Source organism: Falco peregrinus, chromosome 1, assembly GCF_023634155.1.
Source record: "Falco peregrinus isolate bFalPer1 chromosome 1, bFalPer1.pri, whole genome shotgun sequence".
Classification (NCBI taxonomy): Eukaryota; Metazoa; Chordata; class Aves; order Falconiformes; family Falconidae; genus Falco; species Falco peregrinus.
This window is the reverse complement of record NC_073721.1, coordinates 115,374,404-115,397,061: the sequence shown is the minus strand read 5'-3', so window position 1 is coordinate 115,397,061 and position 22,658 is coordinate 115,374,404. Positions and strand designations below refer to the sequence as shown.

The 22,658-nt window shown below is 42.2% G+C and overlaps 2 protein-coding genes and 1 long non-coding RNA gene across 6 annotated transcripts in view; 1 reads left to right on the top strand and 2 right to left on the bottom strand.

Annotated features, from left to right (window-relative positions):
- The window catches only part of SLC12A1 (solute carrier family 12 member 1), a 52,260-nt gene extending 46,109 nt beyond the window's left edge, over positions 1-6,151 (bottom strand). For all 3 annotated transcript variants that reach the window (XM_055809741.1, XM_005241454.4, XM_027792567.2), the window contains exons 1-2: positions 6,067-6,151; positions 1,845-2,442 (exon numbers count right to left, since the gene is read on the bottom strand). In XM_055809741.1, coding sequence (XP_055665716.1) covers positions 1,845-2,255 — 411 coding nt within the window. In that variant the 5' untranslated portion in view covers positions 2,256-2,442; positions 6,067-6,151. The remainder of the gene's footprint in view (positions 1-1,844; positions 2,443-6,066) is intronic.
- A 1,700-nt stretch (positions 6,152-7,851) lies between these two features.
- On the top strand, positions 7,852-22,061 carry LOC129784860 (uncharacterized). 2 transcript variants are annotated; one of them, XR_008748022.1, is made up of 6 exons: positions 7,852-7,944; positions 8,045-8,709; positions 10,069-10,135; positions 11,269-11,375; positions 21,522-21,620; positions 21,935-22,061. It is a non-coding gene; the product is annotated as an uncharacterized LOC129784860 (long non-coding RNA). The 2 variants fall into 2 exon arrangements; XR_008748023.1 differs by lacking the exons at positions 21,522-21,620; positions 21,935-22,061 and adding an exon at positions 11,879-13,548.
- Positions 8,645-14,192, bottom strand: CTXN2 (cortexin 2). The gene is made up of 2 exons (XM_055809779.1): positions 13,704-14,192; positions 8,645-9,092 (listed from the first exon to the last, which is right to left on the bottom strand). The coding sequence occupies exon 2, from the start codon at positions 9,036-9,038 to the stop codon at positions 8,790-8,792; it is 249 nt and encodes an 82-aa protein (XP_055665754.1). The 5' UTR covers positions 9,039-9,092; positions 13,704-14,192; the 3' UTR covers positions 8,645-8,789.
- Positions 22,062-22,658: the final 597 nt, after the last annotated feature.

Genomic DNA, 22,658 nt, shown 5'->3' with positions numbered 1-22,658 from the left:
ATTAACCTTCCATAGGACAGGTAATCTCTAGAAAACTGGAGTTTGAACAAGATTCGTGCCAGCACCCAAAAATCAGGTGCTTGTCCATATTATTTAGACCTTTGGAGTCTGTAAAACTGGGTGGAATGGTGACAAAAGTGTGTTTCCTCTGGAGATTTCTTATTTCACTGTTGCCCAACACAGAAAAAGAACAGGAATTTTTGCTGCATATTGACACTTATAGTCTGAGTTTGACTGTAGAGGTCATCTCTCTCCAGCCCTGCCCTGCCCTGACAAGTGTACAATTAAGAATCTCAAAAAAGGTTTGATTTTAAATCTGTAAGTAGGTGTATCCTGTGTCTCTCCTCTGCTTTTTACAGAGAATTTGGTATTGTCACAGTCTAATTTTACCAAAGCCAATAGAGTATCATATTATTCCACTGTTTTGCAGGAGGTTTTTTAATCGTTTTACTGTTTCAAAGTGCTTAATCTAGTTGTTGTTGTCCCCAGAAGTTCTCATTACAGCTTTCCACGCTATTTATTTTGCATGGAGGTGATTCTTCCACACAGGGAAATCAAGCCTTAAAAGATCTAGAGAGGTGAATAGGCAGCAAAATTCACCTGTCTAGCCTATCTGAGGCAGTAACACGGAAGTTAGTGAAAATCTGGGATTTGAGACTTAATATTACCAACTTCTCAAATTCTTCCCCGGGGAAGTTTTGAATGCGCAAACCCCAAAGGATTATGCCTGACCAATGTATATTCTTCTGGCAAGTAGCCACAGAGGGTGACAAAGTGGGGATTATCACAATAAAGGGCATGCTTCAGTATTTGATTATTCATTTACTGTAATGTGTGTGTGGAAAAAAAATGGAGTAAACAAGGGGAGTCTGCTAAGAGGAAGTTTTTTCCATAAAATCCGTCTGTCATATGTAACAATAGCAGACTTCTACATGATGTTAACTAAAAGTAGGTCTGCTCAGAAGGGGGGGAGGAGATGCAGCCCTAGAAAATCTTTCAAAGGCAGGTTAGTCAGTTGTATGCAGTTCAGTAGCTTGCTCTGTAAGTGTATTTTACACGGATATAGTCCCATCTATTACACGAGCAAAGTCTTAAACAGCTCTTCTCTGTGATAGATCAGGAGGAATTTAGCCATATTATTCCTCCATAAATGTTTTCTATGTAGTCATTCGAGAAACTTTTCAGATTCTCTCCAAATTCATTGGTATAATGAGCATGAAGGCCCAAATTCATTCATTAAATCAGCACCTGAAATCTGTTGTCTGCTCTCTGTCTTCTGAACAAACACTTTCAACCTCAACACCCTTGTTCTGAATTCTTTCTGCTGTTTGAGTGGTTTGTTACAGCAATAAACAGGTTGTGCTTTGGGTTTCTGATCAGTTGAAATTGCATTTATTGCACTAATGTTTTTTATGATACTTATATGTAAATGAATACGACTGAGGAATCTGTGAAACTTAGTTATGCATTGACATTAAATTCAAGTTTACAAGAAGTGTGAATTGTGTAGCTTGGTTAAATTATGAATTGATATTCATCATCTGCTGTCCTAAATGTTAAGTGAAACAGAAGAGATTCAGTAGTTCTGTACTTTTAGACAAGATTAAGTTATGTTTTCCCACTAATCAAGTACATTACTATCACCATTTAATAAAAACCTTTGCTTTGAGCAGAGTACAGGGCAGAAAACATACTGCAGCTATGAAAGGAAATATGGTAAGTGATTACTTGTATTTTTTCTCTTGGCTAAGGTCCATGAATTTAAGGACTTTCTTATATTAATAAACAGAATTAACAGCCTGGAAATGGAATAGAGAAAATTTGTATCTTGCCTTTCCACTTACCTTTGCCAGTTGTTCATGAATTTCTAATAAGCTTGGTCTGCTGAGCTTATTCCCACTGATGCTGCCAGTGTTTCTATAATAATCAATTTTGGGAACTGGGTCCACTGTGTTATGGCCAAAAGTTTGAAGATAATACATTTTAGTGTGAGTATCATAGGGATGTGAACTAGCTTCTGTTTTCTCTCCATTTTGAAGAAAATTGTCATATAATTCTCTTTTTCCTGGTCTGTAACTGATTCTCAGTCTGTTATGTGCTTCATCAGTAAAAGATGTTTCTTCATAATGTGGTGGGTCAGAGCCCACATCCTCTTGGGATGTTTCATTGTTGTCGTGGCTTTCATTAATTATGTTAACTTGAAACCGATTTGCATTTGGATCCAAGAATACATTTGGCGAATTATTCATCGACATCTTCAGGGATGCTATAGACTTAAGTCACTGATCCGTTTACTCTTCTGTGGCTGCAGCTAGTTAGTTGCAACTACAGCAAAGGGTTTAGTGCTGTTGCATATGAAATCTTTGCTTTTTGAGTAACAAAGTTCTGAGAAATTTTTCTTTAAAACTCTAAGCAATCTTCCTAATGTTGTCTGTGGTGTTTCTGCCATAAAAAAAAATAAAAAAAAAATTAATTAACTTGCAGTTAGAAAAATTTTCCGCCATAAAGATCCCCTCTGCCTCCTCATCAAATATCCATGAGACTGTCATCCTATGACTTGTTGAGTAAAAAAATAGTTGAGTAAAAGACTGAGTTTGTGGGGATGTGTCCATCTGTGATGGGTGCACTCAACTCCTTAACCAAACTAGTGGTAGTGCGGTACAAGCTCCAAAGGAGGTAAAGGCCTAAGCTGTAAGTGGGCCAAGTCCTTTAGTTTCAATCTGTTCTCTGAAAACCCACAAAGGAGCAGAGTGACACAGTGAGCATCGATGCATATGAGCTTGGAACACCGATCATGCGATTAACACATGAATAGTGGTTGGCTTTTCCAAGACCCATTTATCAAGGAACAAAGAAAGTTGTGGGTACAAGGAGTCTCACACATACCTTTTCCACTGCCTGTAACTAGACTACAAGCCAACCACTTTATTCCATAAATATGACAGCCTAAGTAAGCCTTCTCTGAGCTCTCGTGGCTAAGCAGCCTGGCTGTGTGGCAGTGATCTTCCCCTGCGCTGGGACACCTCGCAGGGATGCTCCTCAGGCAGAGAGACCTTTTGCCATTGGGTAAGCAACCAATATCATGCATAACCTTGTCGTATGGTAACTTTGATTTTGCCTTGGTAACTTTGATTTGTGCTTTGGTAGTTTTGAATCATTGTTCAAGTGATTGTGCTGTACAGTAATAGATTGAACCTTGCCATCAAACTTTGTTAAGTAGCACTTTTACAGCATCATATTAAAACCATTTTTGCTAATGCCTTTGATGATGATTCTTTAAATTATCTAAATCACCCATTTACGACAAATTGCTGTATGTGGCAGGATCCTAAATCAGAATTTGCAACGAATTGATGTAGTCAGCAGGATCCTACATCAGGATTCACGACACCATCTATATAAAATGGGGTTTGGATCAGATTCTAAGTACCTAAAATTGATTTCAAATATAGTATTTCTTTTAATAATGCCATGTTTAATTGAAGACAGTGAAAATGTAGTCAGTAAAAGGGATGTGACACAGGATCCCATGAAGTTCATTTACTGTTTGTTCCACTTAAGTATTATGATATCACTTATATTTTTCTCATAGTCTAGAATTAAATTTGCATGAAAAACTTGAATCAAATACATTTTTAAAAATTAACTAAAAAAGCTAGGCTTTAAGTTTTCAGTAGTTCCAGGATGGCAACAATTTATGAGCAAGCAATTAAGATATAGCAAATCGTTCATTTTTAATGTAGGTAAAACTAAGGTAATGTGAAGGAATAAATAGGCAACTGAAACAGATCCAAGAATAGCATTGGGTTTCCTAAATTATAATGGAGGAAATAAATGACTATGGTAAAGCAGCAATTACTGGGAAATATTAACAGTAGTCCTAGGCATTGGAAGAGTCATAGAATTTTGCACCCGATTTTACATTTGTACACTCAAAACACCCTTTAAGATGATTTGAAATAAATTGTAGCAAGTCATAGAATCACACGGGTTGGAAGGGGCCTTGGGAACTTATCTAGCCCAACCTCTCACTCAAAGCAGGGGGAACATTGAATGTAAGTCAGGTTACATAGGGCTTTTACCAGACAGGGCTTGACATCCTCCAAGGACAGACTTCACTGTCAGCCTATTCTAATACTTAATTGTCTTCAAAGTAGGTTTTTTTCCTGTGTATCTAGTTGGAACCTTCTGTGTGTCGTTCTGTGACCATCATCTCTCCCTGTCCTGCTGTGCATGCCAGTAGAGAGATCAGCTCTACCTTGTCAGTAACCTCCCTGTAAGTATTAGGGGAGCTGCTTAGGCTCCCCTAATGCCTTTTCTTCTGGTTAAACAAGCCCCATTTCCGTATAGGGCAGATGCTGCTACCCATGCCCACCTCGGTGGCCCTCCCTCAGGCACACCAAAGTTTATCCACATCTTTCTGACATGGGCAGGTGCGGGGTGCAGGACACAAACTGTGTTCCAGGTGCGGTCTGATAGTGCTGAATAGAATGGTCATTTTGGCTGATCTGCTGGCTATATCCTGTTAGCACAGCCCAGGACACTGTTCACCTCCACTGGTCCCAGGGCATGGTGCTGACTCCTCTCTAGCCTGCTGCTCACCAGATCCTTTCGAGGAGATTTGCACTCTGCCAGGGAGGCCCCAGGCTGTGTTGTGCAGGGGTTTAGGCTGTCCAAGCTACAGAGTTTGCATTTGTCTTTGTTGAATGTCATGAGATTCCTGTTGGCCTGTTCCTCCAGCCTGTCTAGGCCGCTCGGAGTGGCAGCCCACGGAGAGGTGAACATACAATAGCCAAGCAATCTGCTTCCCACCTTTACTTTCCCACACAGACCACCTCAAAAAAACAAACAAGCAAACAAAAAGTCAAAGAGCAAAAAGGGTACTTATATTTAAGGCCTTTAGTGGGTTAGGTACCTCTGCAGCAACTTACAGGTTGGCCTGGATGGCCCTGAAATGAGCTATTGAAGCGATGGCAATCCATATGTCTTCGAGACATGTGTCTGAGGAGATAAGGGAGTGCGGTTGTATAGACCTGTATTCAGTAGGAGTGCAGGTCTGTTCAAACTAACTAAAACAGAGCATATTTAGACATTGAAACTCTGCCAGTGTATGTAAAAGCAGAAAGTTTTAGAAGCAAAGTATATCTATATAAAGGAATATACAGAAATCTGGGTAAATAAGCCCATTAGAGGCATTTTTTTAAAGTTTTGTGCTTTCACAAGAGGTTGGACTAGATGACCCCCAGAGATTTTTTTTTCCAATGTATATTGCTCAGTGATTTTGTGAAATGCATTTGGCCCTTTGGCACTGAAATGTAAAGTACCACATCAATATTTATACCTTAGCATTGTAAATTTTCCCTCAAATCACATATCAAAATTATAATTTGAAGAGCTGATAATCAAATGTCCTCCATCTTCACTATGAGATATAGCTAAAGCGTATTTTCTCACTTCTTCCATCAGCTATAGAAAATATTCTGCTGTCACATCTCTGCTATGATACCACTTTATAACCCTTCCCTATTTATCATGGTTTTCTCGCTTAATGTTTTGTAAGCCTCACAGCCACGTGTTACATTTATTTAGTTTATTTTACTTCTGCTGGGTTTGGCTGGTCGATATTGTTATTACTACTACTACACATTTCTGACCATAGATAGTATTGTGCTTCCTTCAGCGTTTTAAAGTTGTAAGGAAGTGTTTAAAGTGTTCAATCTTCAAGCATGAAGGAGCAAAACCAAATCTTTTGTCATTAAGGTCAGCGAGATGAGATTTGTTTCATCTCCATGACTAAAGGAAGTCCTGATTCTTTGATGACAATGAGACTTTTGCTACCAAGTAAAATGATTCTGTAATTTCACAGTCTTTTTTTCCATAATATTACTAATCTGTTAGGAAAAGAAAAGTCTCTTACCTTTCTGCTGTTCTTGAAAATAATACTTTGATTTTCACAGTGTATTTCCAGACGTCTCTCAACTGCTATTTGCCATTAGTTTTGTGTTTAGTATTCTAGCACTATGCATAAATAATCAAGTTTACCTTATTCAGGAAAATTTAACTTACCTTCAGTCCTGTGGTTTTAGGGAAGGAAGACAGTTGCTTCTTGTATTTGTGCATGTAGTGTGTCCCTCTCTTTGAGGCATTGCAGACTCTGCCTTATTGGCCAGTTTTTTCTCCTGCTTAATATACTGAATAGACCATCCAATCCCTCTCTTTCAAAACATTTCTAGATGGTGATTTAGAGAGGCATTCTAGCTTGTTAACTATTAACCAGCAAATGTACCTATCCATTACAACTACTGTGTTTATGGTATTGCAAAATTTCTAAGGGGGCCTGAAAATACTTTTGTTATCTCCGTTTCCCTCCCAGCTATGCCTGATTCTGTGCACAGATCATGATCTCTCCATTTTTCAGTTCTGCATATATGGTTAACAGAGGTAACAGGAGGGCAGGCTTCTGCTAAGCACATTTTATGCAGAAGATTCCAGTGGATTCAGTGGGATCAATCATTGGTGGGTCCCCTTGTCTAACAGTCATTTTTGAACCATTTGCTCCTAACCCCATTTAAAGTTTTACTCTATATTTAAGGAAAACCTTTGAAAAATTCTATTCTGTGTATCCTTTCTGGGAAAGCTGACTCCCTTGTCTTTTGGGGGTGCAGAGCAGGGTGGGCAGGAAATGATGGAGCTTTGTAATCATAAAGGAATTTGACAATTGCTTCCAGCAATAGATTGGGTCAAGAACAAAAGTAGTAAGACAGTATCAAGGTTCTTTGGGTTTGTTTGCTGTGTTTGCTTGTAGTTTAGAGATAACGGAACTATATTTAACCTAGATAACTGAAGTACCTTCAGCACTCTAACCTGACAGCACAGAGCTCAGCTGTGCTGATTAGGTGCACATAAAAAGAATGGCAGTGTCAGGTCTCTGCAGGGGATGATCCTGTCCAGCAGTAACAGATGACACAAATCAGTGTACTGATATCTACCTTTGATTTTGTGGTTAAATTAACTAGGATAAATGCAATATACTGAATCTCTGAGGGTCTGGCATTTTTTCTTACGCAGAATCTGAAGCAGTGTAAAAGCTCTTACACTCACAAAATTGTTTATGTTTTATAACTCAAATGGACCAGCGTAGATTAGTGTTGGCTGTTCCTCTCTTATATTCTTCAGACAGGAGATTCATGTCCTCCTCTGTACAATCAAGTATTTCATGTTCCAAATGGCACTTGAGGGCTACTGTTCCACTGGCTGCCTCAGCTTATTATATAGGGCAAAATTTTTCAGAATACATGCAAAAGAAACCAGCTGCTGTAACTGATCTCCTTGTCTTTGCTCCTTGTTGCAAACAGAGCTGTTTAGCAAAAGTGACAGTGCTTAAAATTCTAATGCCAACCTTCCTAAAAACTGAATTGAATTTCTGTCAAGTACTGTCACACTTGCTAAACAGCTGGGTATATGAGGGTGACCTTGAATACCCAGATTTGAGTTTCTGCTTTCACTGTTCTTCTGCCTTGATAGGAATTCCCGTGACCAATTCTTCAGTTTGACAGTCCAGATCATACACAGGGCACAAACAGAAGAGCCAGCTGCGGAAAGGGGCTGGAGAGTACAGAGATCTCCAGTTGGCTCTGGACCCCTGTCCCTTTTGAGGGCAGGGTAGAAATGGGTATGTAGCATGACCGCCTCTGCTTTGGCCTTGCCAAGCTGGTGCAGTTACTGCTGGAAGCTGTTAACCAGACAGTTTAAGTTCCAATTTAAACTGAATCATCTTCCATAATGAATTGGAGTAAAAAATTGGCATGCCTTGGCCAATTCAGCTAGACTGTAAGATTGGTTACTTAACATTCACTTTTTCTCTTTCACCTAAAATTTTTAATGATATGGGAGACACTGGTGGACTGGGACTGTGGTGGTGCTTCAGACTGGAGTTCTGACCAGGTAATATATTTTGTATTGTTGAATGTCTGTAGAATCAAAAATTTCCTTAATGATGTTTGTTTTCCTTCTACTAATTCTGCTTCACTTTCTGTTGCTGTAGAGGAGGAGAAGGGAGACCTATCAAAAAAAATACTCTCATATGAGCTATGCACTGTTTGCAGAGGACCACATCAAGTTTCACACAAGAGAAGCAACGTACACTCTCCTTATAAACAGTTAGTAGTATAGCACCTACTTTTCTTGGAAGGTGAGAGGTGAGTTAGCAATTGATGTGATCTTTAGTTTTCCTGTTAGTTCCTTAGTATTGGTTCCTCTCATCACAGCAGCATGGACATGCACCTCTTGGAGGCACCTCCTCTGAGACACAGCCATTTGTTGCTTTCCACTTTTGTATTCTCAGTATACAAGCATAGTCTCCGTGCTTCAAAAACTTGTGTCAGATGAGGAGGGGAGGAAGTTACCACTTACGCATTCACCATTCATGAGCACGTCTTTTGTTCTTCACCTTTTCTCTCCAGCCTGTCACCAGACACAGTAGAAATGAGATCCTCCTCTAAAGAGGCAGATACCACCTGATTCCTAAAATATGTTTTTGCAATGATAAGTTTCTAGTGAGTTGTTTATTTCAGTATTTCTTTGCTATTAACCCTTTCTTATCTACCATTCCACTATTCCTCAAATGTAAGCAACATGAAGTGCCTTTGGAGTTTGCAACAAATATTTATTTAACAAAATGGATGCCACCAACATATCTCCAAAATGCAGGTATGTATAACAAATGTGACAACAGTTGGTTTCCAAAATGAAATCAACATCAAATTTAAGGCAGGATATTCTGTGAGTTTTCATGCAAGAGCATATTCAAATGTTCCTTTATCCAACCCCTCAACTTCATCTTCCCACGTAGAAGAGGGCATACTACTGTAGGGGTCTAGCAAGATTTTGAAGCATCTGATAATTAGAAGTCCCAAGAAAACACACAAAATCCCCACAAAAGCAAAGCCAGTTTTTTGCTCTAAAGTCAGAGGAAAGGCAGACATTTCATTGACACTCATGCTGGCTGAAGTGTTGCTGCAGTAATTACTGCTCATCATTGGGCATCACATCCTGGTGACTCTGCGGGATTTTCACCTCTATTGCTTCTTTGCCTGCATAGAAAAGCAGAATCAGTTTGGTTAGGTCTCAATGGGATGTGTATCTCTGAGCTGTAGCGTATGAACATTTGGAAATGAAATCCAGCTTGGATTTTAGTAGTGTCCTGTTGTTTTTCCCCATTTAAATTAATGTGATAAAATTACAACTTTTAGCCTCTATATACCATCCACTTATGGCCTCTGTTATGAGACAGCAAGCTCAGGATATTCTGGCTCCCTGTCTCCTCAAAACACGGCAATTTCAGCACATAGCTGTTGCAAAGAGTGTTTTGTCAGACTGGGCACAGCCCTACAGATTCTGATTTGGCAATACTCACCAAACAGCTTTACACCTCAGTCCTTAAACCTGTTAAATTTGCATTGACCTTGAAGGGAATTTCAGCCAAATAATGTGGATTTTGCTCGTGTAATTTAGCTTATAAATAAATCCATCCAACTTATAAAATAAAACACTGTGTGTGCAATTTTAGTGAAATCTTGGGCTCCATTTTCAGAAAAATGCTGTGTGCATTTTGAGCTTGTAAGAAAGCGAGCATATTGGTAAAATTGCCCCTTCGCCTTCCTCTTTACATATCCACTCTTCTCTATGAGGAAAGATTGGTGGGAGAAGAAATAACAGCAGTAAATTCCCTTCTCCTAAATCTTGCTCTCGTTGCCGCCTTCTCTTGGTCTTCCCCATTGAATACATAGATATTCTGCCATTTTTACAGGCATAGTAAACACCAGGTCTGAACATGCTCCTCGTGGAGCTCAGGGAACTGACCCCAGTGTGTGTCCTATGGAGGCAGGATGCTTGAGCATCTCCACCCCACCATTGCCACCAGTAGAGCTCTGTGTGTTTCTAGCCAGGAGTGACTTTTATTTTTAAGGAGACCTTATGCATAGCTTTTAGTTAGGGGTGGGAATCGTTTTGCTTTATTTTAGGTTTTCCATCAGATATTGAAATCACATTTTTCTTCTGTCTCTATAGACAGCAGGAGAATTGGAAAGACTGGGACATCAGAAGTGCCAAAGGACAAAGGCATTTTCATTCAAAGGTTGGAGCCAGAGGGTTTCTGGCTGTTGTTAGCACCTATTTAACTATCTGCGCCTCAGGGGAAAACTCTTTTCGTTAACAATTCAACCATCTTTCCCCCCAGGGAATTCCCAGTATCCATTTATTTCTTGGCAGAGTAATTAGGCCACTCAGAGCTCTGTGCTGCCATGGCTACACTGCTTCAGGTACCTGCGCTGCTAGCCAGTGTAGAGGGAGAGCCAGTTCCTCTACTCTGTACTGCAGTCATGGCTGAAAGTAGCCGTATCCTGAGTCAGCCTACAATTAATAAAAACAGAAGTAAAAATAAGAGTTGGTATTCCTCAGAAGACAGAAATGGACAGAACTTTTATTTTATTTGGTGTCTCCTTTCTCACTTCAGAATTTTTGGGATTTTTGAATATTATCCCAAAGAATGAAAATTTTAAAACAAAGATTAAAAGGGCAAGGCACAAGTCTTTTTCTTTTTGTAGTAACCCTCTATATAGTAGGTATGAAATAATATGGTTTCCTATGACAGTCTTTACAGATTTGTCAGATTATAAGAACCAAGATTCTGTTTATTCTATAGAGCTGTGTATAAGATCCTTCCTTGTTTTGAATGATACTCTGCTCTTTGGGTCATGCTGTTTTAATTCCTGTTAAGCTGGAGAAAAGATCCAGATATAGCCTATGGGAATTAGAAGTAATGTCAACAACAATAAGTATTTATTTTCTGAAAATATATCATAGGTAAAGCCCACCTGCTGTACGGATTTTCATTGGGCATACTTCCAATTTTTCTATTGTTTGACCTTCCGTAGGAAAAAAAATCACAGAAAGTTCAATATCACAAATTTACATCACAAATCAGTTGATTTGAACAAGAGCCAGTCAAAGAAAAAAATTACCTTCCGAAAGTCCTAGGAGACTGGGTTATAAAAATCAAATGAAACGCTTATATGGGAAAATTACATGTAGACCCTACCTGGGAAAGCCAGACCCAAAAAAACCAATTGCTATCTTGAAAGACATGGAGAGAAATCTTAGGGATAAGACTGCCCATGGAGAACCCTGCATTTGAGCTGAGCCCATAGGTGACATTTCTTCACCATAGTCACGTTCCAAGAATGACTTCCAATCTTACTGATTTTGCAGGTTACACACTGGAATTAGTGGGGTTCATTTGTACATTATATGCTTGTCGGGAGACGTTATGGGACAGATCTCTGTGCAAAGCTTGACGGATGCTGAAACATGGAGTGGTAAGAAATGGATATCTTAGTCTTATATGGCAAGAGTTTGGCTGAAACAGCTGCATGAGAAAACAGTGGGCATTTTGCTTGGGGTGGGAATTGGTCCTGGGAAACTCTAATATCTAGCTTTGTGTTCTCTTCCTTGTCCTGAATTTCAGAAATTGTAATTGAAGCCTTAAAGTTCACAGAACATTTTGCTCTAATTATGTATCCCCAAAACTGTTGTACCAAGACTGACCTTGAGCGCCTTTTGGTTGTTTTCACATTTTTGTGCCGCATACAGGTTAGATGTTCTCTCCCAGTTAGTCAGATACCCTTTCATTTGCTGCAGTGTATGTATCAAGTTGTGAGTCAGAAGACTCTGAATACTAACTAACATGGCCTGGATCCAAAAATCCTTGAAGATAACCTTTAGGGCAGTATGATGGTGACAGGCATTATATCAGTTAGAATCTGCAGAGTCATTTTGTAAGGGCTGGCCTCAGACTGATCTATCTTGACTTTTTTTATAGGTCAGGACTTTACTCATCCTTTGATTCACTGCCTATATAAAAACACTGGCATAAAAAAAGGCTCCTTAACATCCTGCTGTGAAATAAAAGGCCATTGGAGGCTCTTGTGAGGCCAGAAGAAACTATCAGAGTCCTAGAGAAAACAGGAATGTGGAAAATGGCTTAGCATGTAAACCCCTGTATGAGCTAAGGGCGCTGCCTGCACCTATGGAGGGTGGAGGAGCACCATGGGCACTAAGTATTGTGAGGCAGCTGGAAGAAAGACGTTGAATTTTTTTTCTAGCAGCATCACCAGCCCAGCTCTGCCAGTGTTTGGTGTGGACCAAAGTTCTCAGCTCTTCAGTGGTTTGGGCATCACTTTTTTGAGACCTAGCCTTCACCCTCATGTTTTCAGAGATACTGAGAAGAAAGTAGCCAGTTAAGTGTTAAATAAAAACTTGCTCAATAATCTTCCTTGAATTTTGGGGTTCAGTCCTTCCCTCACAGAACTCCTTATAAATTTATTTATTTATTAATTCATTGTAATGGCTCAGTACCGGAAATTAGTACCTTTAATGTCTGCTCAAGCTAGGAGCATTCATCCTCTTGGCACGATTAAGCCTCAGGTGCCTGAAAACTCACTTCATAAACGGTAGCGTGTAACAAAATGGACCAGATCAGTTGCCATCTGTTCTCCCCTTGGATGTCTGCAGCCCAGCTGCTGGTTCATGGATCTGGTCATTCTGAAGGTACTTCAAATAGCTTCCGTCCAGGGCTTGCATTTGAGTGACAGCAAACCTGACTTGAAAAGGTGTTGGTGTGGTTAGGGACACAAACAGGCATCCTCTGGGACTTTCAGAAGCAACTTATTTGCACTTAACTATCTGCTCAAGGAAACCGAACTGTATTCCAGTAATGGTATTACAGGAATTTGGCTTAGGAGGTGGTAGGGTGAAAGGATTAGCAATGGAGAAGACCTAATGAAATAGAAATCAGCATGAATTTGGAATTCTCAGAAGGGTCTGAGCTATGTGAGTTAACAACACATGGTCAGAAATGCTGCAGAAACAGCTCTGTGACCACACAGCCAACCTGTCACGGTGGTGTGCACATTGCATGCCTGTATTCTCTAAACTGCTGGGGAGAAAACTGTCCGTCAGAGCAAGGTTTCTAAGCCAGCATCCAGAGAGGTGTAAGGTAGGAAGGCCAGGGCATGGCTGCCCAGCCAAGGCAGCCACGGCTGACTGTTCTGCCAGGGGAGCAGAGCCCACCACAACAGGCAGTGGTTTTGCAGTGCCGTAACTCAGGGTGCAGGTGACACTTTCTGACATAACTGGCATTCCCCTGCAAAGCAGCAGCAGCCGGGCAGTGCCACTTCCACAATTCAGATAAGCAATGAATTGCAGAAATGAGATTTTATTTTTAGGAAATACACAAGCCTGGAGTCTCCACTGGACAAGAGCTCCCGTGCTGTGAATTCGTATATGCGGTCTGTTATTTGTGTAATCTATATAGGGAGGCAGGAACACAAGCCGCTCGCTAGCATCACCCTTAACTTGCGAGCGCGGGGCACGGTGCCCGCTTCCCCGGGGATGGGGCTGCGAGAGGCAGCACCTGCAGCGCAATTGTTGCTGCGGGGCCGCACGCACCGCCTCCGCCTGCCGCGGCCCCTGCGGCGCAGCTCCGCGCCCGCAGCCCCCGCAGCCCCCGGCCGCCGCCCCCCACCCCACCCCCCCCCCCCCCCCCCCCCGCTGCCCCTGGCCCGCAGGGAGGTGCGGGCCGGGCCGGGCGGTGCCGCAAGGGCAGCGCCGCCCCCCGCCCCCGCCGCCCGCGCCGCGCTACGCACCCTTCTCCTGCGCGGCCGCGCTGCCCATGGTGGCGGAGCGCGGGGCGTTGCGCGGCTCCGGGCCCCGGGAACGGGGGCGGCTCGCCCGAGCTCCCCTCGCCGCCCGGCGCTGCCACCCCGCCGGGAGATGCTCGAGCCGCCCTAATTAAAAAATTAAACACGGCCGCTGCTGCCGCCGCCCCCGCCTCCTCCCCGCCCGCCCCCTTCCATCGCCGTTCAGCCGCGCTCCCCTCCAGCCCCGCTCCGCACGGATTAAACCGGGGAGCGAGCGTGGAAACTTCCTGCAAAACGCTACGTGCCGCGCATCGGTAAGGGCCAGCCCGGGACGCTGCGGGAGCAGCCCCCCGCCCCCCAGCCGGGCCGCAGGGCCGGGTGGTCGTCGCCGTGCCGGGGGCCGGGCTGCCGCCCCCCAGCCCCGGAGCCTCGCCGCCGGTGCGCAGCGGGACCTGTGGAGCCGCGCTGGGGAAGCGGCGCCGTTTGCTCGCCCCCGCGCAGGGCGAGCGGGGCTGTGCGCGCAGTCGGCCAGCTCTGTTGCCCGGGCTGCACCGGCGGGGCGAGCGGTCGCCCGTGGCCTTGGTGCTAACGGCGAGTAAAGCCTGTAACATGCGGTGACGTATGGCTGGGAGCCAGGGCCGGTGCACAAGCCCGTAGCCTTTATAGCCCTCCTTTAGCTGCTGCTGGGCGTGTACCTGAGAGGCTTCCATTTGCCACGACAGCAGGTGTTGAAGGTGGATAAGGCAAGAGGAATTCTTTTCCCAAAGCTGGACCTGGTATTGCACTAATAAACAGCAAATGTGTTTTAAATGATAGCGATGCTTTATTTGTACGCCACCCTGCAGGGATGCACATGGGGAGAAGAACAGGACTGGCTCATAGTGCTGCACATCACGGGAGTTTTGAGGCTACCGTAGAGCTACTAGTAGAAAATAATTTTAAACCTCCACGTGTTCTTTGCTATATACAATAGCACTATGATAGGTCAAACCTTTTCCTTCCTAATACGAGCCGGGAAAAGGGGTTTGCATCGCTTGCCCTTCTAATGCCTAATTCTTCTGCTGTGTCTGCAGCGGGCTTCTAGGCACTGGGTAGTCTCAAAAAAATGCTTTCTCCTGCTAGTAGAACTAATGGTAAATTGATGGTTAACTAGGCACTTGCTGATGGTCATTAGTTTGATCTTCTAACGTTGCATCATCAGTCATGTGGTAAGCAATGTCTGTTGCTGAAATTAAGTCAAGCTAATTTTTGAAGTGCCTCTCATATTTAAAAGATCCATGAAGAGTTTATAAATAGATTGTTTTAAATAGTGTAAGATTGTGCTTTCAGAATATGTATATAAGGAGCCTCTTCTGCTCCTAAGGAGCTCCAATTTTCTTTTTTAGCTCTGTCCCTGGCTGACTTGGGGCCCGATGAAGGTCTCTTGCTAGAGGAAAGCAACTATGGTTTGGGATTTGGGGATTAGCAAGTACACAAGGGCTCAGAATTTCATGGTACTCCCTCAGCCTAGCACAACTGTTTTGGGAGAATGACGTAAGTCCAGGCTTTTCCAGTAATTGCTGAGCATTGCTGTACATGGAGAACCTTACTGTAAGTAGGGTTTGGGAGTAGCCAGGACCACTATGTCTGCTCTGGCTGGGTATGAGGGGCAATACTGACAGGAGAAATACATAACCTCTGAGTGGGTGCGTCTTGCCCCTTCTGTCAGATTTTGGGCACAGATGCTGGGTCTTTCACTACCATCTTTCCTCAAAAAGGTTTACTTGTGGGATCTTCCTCCCTGCTGATATATTATCCTTTTTTCTTGTTATTCTTGTAGAATGAATGTTAGTTTTTAACTATGAAGCAATTACCCGTCTTGTACTGTGGCGTGGTAGAGGTTGCTGAAATCATGTGATTATTTCTAGGAATCTGACACTTATGTCCTATTTTAAAGATTTTACTGTGGTTTTATGTGTTGGAGATGCACTTTTCATGGAAATGAAACTGGAAAAGAAACTGGCAGCCAGCGAGAGGGAATGAATCTCCTTCTTCAGCTCCCAGTTGTCAGCAGAAAAATAACACTGTTTCTGTTCAAGATGTTATATTTTAAAATGGAAAAGTGATGGAATGACATAATCTTTTCCTGTGTTTCATTGCTTTTTCGCTTGAAAGTCACTAGTTTTGCTTTTGCACAGTAACCGTGATTTTTTTGTAAGGCAACTGTGATAGCAGTGTATGTGTCCATTCTGGATACATGGTAAAGTGGTACATTCACCACTCTTCACTGTTTCTTTCTCAGGCTCCATCTTTGTATTCAACAGAACAACAACTATTACTTCCATCTCACTTCAATCATATTTGCTGTTGATTTGATCCTTATTTCAGGGAGTGTTGTGTTTCTTCAAAGGAGAGTCCTTGTAGCAATAGAGATCTTATAATCATCTAGTAATTTGGTGTGTTGACCTTCCAAATTCAACTGATCTAATTTAAGATTGGGCGAGGCACTTAAAGCCAAGTGGGTGCCAGTGAGGGAAAGGCAACAGGGAACTCTTAGCTAGTTAATACTTTTTCATGTTTAGGGATCATTTGAGTGGTGTAAGTGTCAAGAAAATGTAACTATTTTGAGGGATAACTAACTCCATTGTAAGTTGCTTTTCAGTTTAGCTTTGAACAGCTCTTTGAGTGTTCCTTCATAAGCAAACAATCTCTCCCTTCAGTTGCTAGAAATTTAAAATGGGATGATGAAGGCAGAGTCAGAGAAGAATATTGTGCACAGGAGAAACAGGTCAAGTTCAAACTCCCCTCCTAAGCAAATTTAAGCAAGTTCATGAGAATATGCATCATCAGAAGGCAACAGTATGGGGGAGGTAACAGCAGTAATAGCGGGGCACAGTAAAAGAGGGAGGATTATGTATTAAGTATTGATCAGAGTTGCAAGTGGAAATTGTTTTATGTAATTTAATTCAGGGTATTTAACATTTTAAAAAGGAAAAGAACCCTCTGTTCTGCCATGTGTTTTACTGTAGTCTTAAAAGATCTGAATCTCTATTTGTGCTTGTCCAAAGGTTATGCTTTTACTAGGTGCTGACTTCACCAGTGGTTTAAATGTGTGATCTACAGCCCTGGGTGTACTCCTCTGGTGACTGCCAGGAATGAGGCAGAAAAACAAGTTCTACAAAGCAGTCTCCCCATGTTAAATATCTGAACAGGCCCGCTCTTCAAGTAGGAGAAGCCTAGGGACTCAGAAACTGAAGAAGGTTGGAAATCACGGCTTTTAAGTCCAGCAGGCATCATCAGCCTTAGTGCTGGGCAAGGTGGAAGAATGCATGCGTACAGTGCAAACCAACAGTGCCACCTGGTGTGAGTGGGACAGGAGAGTTGGTCCATGAGGAGGGCAAATGTCCCCAAGTGTGTCCTCAGCTCCTCCACCTTAGGGTTGGGGCAAGCCCCTGGCCAACAGGGAGCGGGCAGAGGGCTTCTGAGGCCTTGGAAGGGATGGCGTCTCTTTAGACCTGTAGGAAGTAGGCGTTTACTGCCTCACCCTGCAAGGGGGAGATGGTAGGTGTGTTAGGGGCACTCTGTCATTAGGGACCACGTGTTGTGGAAGGAAGGACCAAAATGCAAGCAAGTTGCTCAGTTGTTTGGGTTGGTTTTTTTTTTATAACTTTAGCAGCTAGAGTAGTGATTTGGGGGAAGAGGGTGATGTGAATTGTTTCAATATAGGACCAGTAAAAGTGCTACCGAAAGTCTGGTGTTGTGCAGCCTTTTGGGGTGAAAATGTGATTAAGTTTTAGGCTCTTAAGCTGTGGTCAAGGGTTGCATAACACACACAAAAAATATTGATGAGAATTAGGGAGATTTAAGCTTTCAGCGGGGGAAAAAAGAGGTTAGATCACTGCAGATCAAGTAGAGCAGGTCTCCCGTGTGACCAATCCCATATTGTGGCTATAGGATGCCGCAGAGTTTTCCTGGTTATAAAAATACAACATGCAGAACAAAAGCCTCAACACCCAGTTTCATTGGTGTAGCAGGCATCTGTACAGTCTTCTACTGGGTGTGTGTGTGTGTGTGTATCTGAGCCAGCTAGTGCTGTTGAAGACTTATGTGGGATGAGGGAGGGAAAACAAGACAGAGAAGGCAAACTGGAAAGGTGTCGAAAGGACATGGAATTGACGGAAGAAGCAATCAGACTGCAGCTGCAGGTGTGAAGGTCTGTGCACTAGGTGGGCTCTGGCTGCGAAATGGCTGTGCATTGCTGCAGTGAGTCTGGAAGATACCTGCTGGCAGACAGGCTGTTGAATTTGGTAGTTTACCCTTTTGAAGTGTAAAATGTTTTGTTTTCCGAATTTAAAAAAAAAAACAACAACATATTTCTCAGACTGGAATGATAATGTTTAATTGCAAAGAGAGTGTTTGGGGAAGATAATACTTGCTTTACTTCAGGTCCATTATAACTATGCAAAAGAGAGTGTCAGTTGCACAGTAGGGTTAATTTTTTTAAGCACCAAGTAAAGCAGCGTAGGTTGGGTGCAGCCTTAGGCAACGCAGCCTGGTTTGGAAATACTTGTAGCTATGCAAAAAGTAATCTTTACATGAGCTACAGAAGTCAAATGATTTAGAAAGCAAATCCATGGTTAAAGTAACCCTTCTCCAGCTGTACTTGGGGCTTTCAGAAGAAAGGACATGGTCTAGAAAATACTAATCACGTTTAGGTGCCATAGCAAACAAAATAAGCAAAAAATACGTGCAACACATTCACCATGCAGGCATTGTGTAAATGAGAGCAATGTTTGAATGAAAACAGTCATATGCAAAAAAAGTCAATGGATTTAAAACGGTATGAGGCTCAGAAGTCCCATTCTCTCAAGTTCCACACAGACAGACTTTCAGGAAGATACAAGGTTTCACAAGACCCACCTGATGAAGGTGTTGATGAACTGCTTTTGATCATGACTTAACTGGAAACAAAGATAACAACAATAATGAGATAAACCAAAGACCAATTAAAATGATCCTTTCTAAAAGGATGGTGATACATATTTGGTCATTAGCAAATTGAGAGTGATGACTTGTCAGTGATGACTTAAGATTTGAATTTACTGGTGAATTACTGTGTTGAAAAGAATGCTGATACTTAGAACACATGTAGTTATTTTAGCTCTGTAACTACTATTTGTGCAAGAGACCTCCAAGAGTAGTTCCTTTACAGATGCTTATATTTACATATATATGCAAGAGCACTAATAATATTCCATAATCCTAAACTCCCTGTGTAAATAGTGCTGTCAACTCTCTGCTTGTCAAGAATATACAGCCATAATGCCATAGACCCTACCCACAACAGAGAAACACTATTTACATTAGGAGGAATTTGTTAGGACAGCAGATCAAGAACACTTTTAACAGTTTTGTACTACATAAGGAGTCCCCTTGTGACATGAACATTTGTCAGAGGCTGCATCAGTCTCCTGTAAGGACATGAACAGAGGTAGAAGAGATGTTGGAAGCCCATTTATTAGAAGATAATTTTAAATTTTTCTCAGGAGGGATTGGTAGTGTGTAACAAAGGAGAGTTTCTCAGCACAAATACAAGCATAGAAAGATACTGCTTTTTGTTTTTTTCACTTACTATGCCAAGTAGGTTTTTTAATGTTTATTTTTGTTTTATACACAGAAATTTTCCTAGGGAAAAACTTGAACTTCTTTCAACACAGTTTTGTAGACTAAAGAAATCCCACATTTTAATCCCAGTTTACCCCTGTCAGCTCCCTAACAGCTCTTTGTGGTGGTGTTCTCCTGTTGTCTGTAAAATGCGAGACCGTTCCTGATGTGCAATGAACCGATCTTGCACACCGAGATGAGATGCTGTTTTGTTACAGAGTTGTGCAAGTCTGGACGCTAGCAAACAGAGCTGGTATACTGCAGTACAAGTTACAAACTTTATATACAAAATCTTATCGCACTTTCCCTACCCAGAGGGCAGGTCCATGTAGATTATTTGCTATACATTTGCATATCCATTACCCGACTTCCCTTACTACTACACATGCTCTCTGAGGAAAGGTCTTTCAGTGGGCCTGGGTGTTTCTCTTAGGGCTTGTGATTTTTAGTGTTATAATGAGGATAGTTCTCTTCTAGGGCAAGGCTGAAGACCACAAGTTAACTAACCAGTTTAACATAAACAAGGTATTGAAGTATACATGGCTTGCATCATGAAGATAGGATATTCTTTGTTTTGTCTCTCTCAGAGCTGACTCTGAGTCAGGATCAGAGCTGACTGATTAGGAGTCCCTTCATTCATCTTTCCTGGCAACTCTAGAGGGTCAGCTTGACCTAAACTCTGTGCCATATAGTTAAGCACTAAATGAGAGTTCAAGAATCCAGGAGTTTTAGACGACACTCCCATTTTTATTATTGTTCTTTGGAGAACAGAAATTATGTGTGAGACTTCTAGAAAAGGATGTAAGACTCCGATAGAATCCTGAAAGAGGCAACCGAGGTAAACAGAACGCTGTAAATAGGAGCCGCAGTGTGAGGGGGCTAGGGCAAAGCCAGTTGCACAACTCCAGGCTTTAGGCTAAACTATGCTCCTATGCAACTCCAGTACAAAACATCTCTACATTTACAGATGTGTATCACTGTATGAATTGTACAGTTATCAGTATTTATTACAAAACACATTGAGTGACAAGTAATTTTACTGGTAATTTTACTGGTACAAAACTGTGTGTATGCTAGGCTGTGATGGGTTGACCTTGGCCGGACAGCAAGTGCCCACCACCATGCTGCTCTATTGCTCCCCTCCTCAGCAGGACAGGGATGGGAAAAGACCCTCCTGGGTCAAGATAAAGGCAGTTTAATAAAGCAAAAGCAAAGGCCATGTGTGGAAGCAAAGGAAAACAAAAGATGTTATACTCTACTTCCCATCAGCAGGCAATGTCTGGCCACTTTCTGGGAAGCAGGGTTTCAGCACATGTAGTGGTTGCTTTGGAAGACAAATGTTGTAAATAACAAGTGCTCCCTCTTCCTCCTCCTTTCTCTTAGCTTTTATGTCTGAGCAGACGTCATGTGGTATGGAATACCCCTTTGGTCAGCGTGGGTCAGCTGTCCTGGCTGTGTCCCCTCCCAAGATCCTGTCCACCCCCTGCCTATTTGGGGGTGGGTGGGTGGTGGTGGTGTGACACTGGAGAGATGCTGCGGGAGGTCCACTCAGCAGCAGCCAACATGCTGGTGTGCTATCACCACCCTTCTAGCTACCAATACAAAGCACAGGGCTATGAGGGCTGCTGTGAGGAAAATTAGCACCATCACAGCCAGACCCAATATGTGGGCCAAAAAGGCAAACAAACTTGAGGAGGTAGCACTTGAAATAGCCAGTGGATTATTCAGAACAAGTAGGCAAGCTGTGTGTAAGAAAGCCAATAATTCTTCCTGTTACTAGCGTCCACAGCCCATGGGTGTAGGAATTCAGTATCAGCTGCTTGGTGCCATAATATTGGGTTAGAGAGTATAGGATTCCAACACTTGAGCTGCTCTGTGCAAAGCACAATCAGAGGTGTGATAACAGAGTTTATCATACCTGAATGTATGAATTACCCCCTTTCCTCCTGTAGAAGTGAGAGCTGTAAAACATAATGACACCAATTTCAAGTAAACATTAACTATTTCAGTGATGATTATTATCACAAATACCAAGTTATTTATCTAATTATGGTTAATGTGTGAATAGAATTACACCTCTTAGCAGACCTCTAGACATGCCTTTCTAGCTTCATCTGGGATGTAGGTTAATAGGTTATTAGGTTGTTTCATAGTATCTTTGAGCTTTCTCCAAAATCTCAGGTGTTACCAACAACTGGTATGACAGTCATGAGGACACACAGACAAAGAGGGTCCCAGCAGCTCCTAAGAAGTTTACTTCCAAAATCCACAGTTGTCCAGGTCAGTGATTCCCAACCATCTCTTGTCAGAAACACACTCCAATAGAGGTGTGGGTCCTTCTTACTGCTTAACTTTTCTTAACCTTCATTTATGGTTTTCTTAAAAGAAGTGCATGGATTCCTGTGGGTCAGCAACCAGAAGCCACTGACCCAAATTTACTGCAGAGGACTGAATGGTTTTCCTTATATCAGAAGGAGTACAAATACAAAGAAATACTTTGGTACTTGTGGTTAGTGAAGTGATTAAACTCTGTCCAAATGATAGAAATTCTTTTCTTCTTTTAAAAATGCTTACAACTTATTTTTCCCCCCAAGTGACAGAGAGAAATTGGAATTGAAGAATCTAAGGGAAGCTCAGGGGACTATGTCACAGATTCTACCTCGTAAGTAAATGAACATCTTCTGGGATGAGTGACAGAGAATGCAAGCTGTTTAGCAGTGTGTACGTGGCATGGACCTATGTACTTTTGAAATTTTATAGCAGAATTACAACTATTCATATTTAATTGTTATTTCTATTTAAGAATAAGACAAATATCCATCTAGAAGCTTCCAGTGCTCTAACTATAATTGAACTTGCAGCTTAACTTGCCCAGTAGCTCTGTATGTTTATAAATAATGAGACATCTGCAGTTGGAGGAGAATTTAGGTGCAAGCTGATAGCTTTTTAGCCAAAACTAGCAGAGTGTCCCAGCACCCCATAGCAGGCTAGGTAGAAGGGTTGGGCCTATATTTGGTCTGCGAGCTGTGCCAAAACACAGGGTTGAAGGGTGATTTGGATCCACAGAATTCAAGTCTTCATTTCCTCATGAATGTGGGGATCTTCTTAGTGCTGGAAGTACCAAAATATTTGGAAAAAAAGGCCATACAACATCATATAGGCAGCAGGAGGATGTAGCTTGTGACTAGACTGATTTTTGAAGGAACAAGGAAACTATAAACGTAGGGAAAAGGCAAGGCAAATGTCATTTTAAAAGATCATGGCTTTGATTCATTGGGTATTCCTAGCATAAAATTTGAGTAATTAAAAGTTACAGTC

Excerpts from the sequence above, each read along its gene's own strand:
- CTXN2 (XM_055809779.1), bottom strand. The coding sequence starts at position 9,038 with ATGATGAGCAGTAATTACTGCAGCAACACTTCAGCCAGCATGAGTGTC.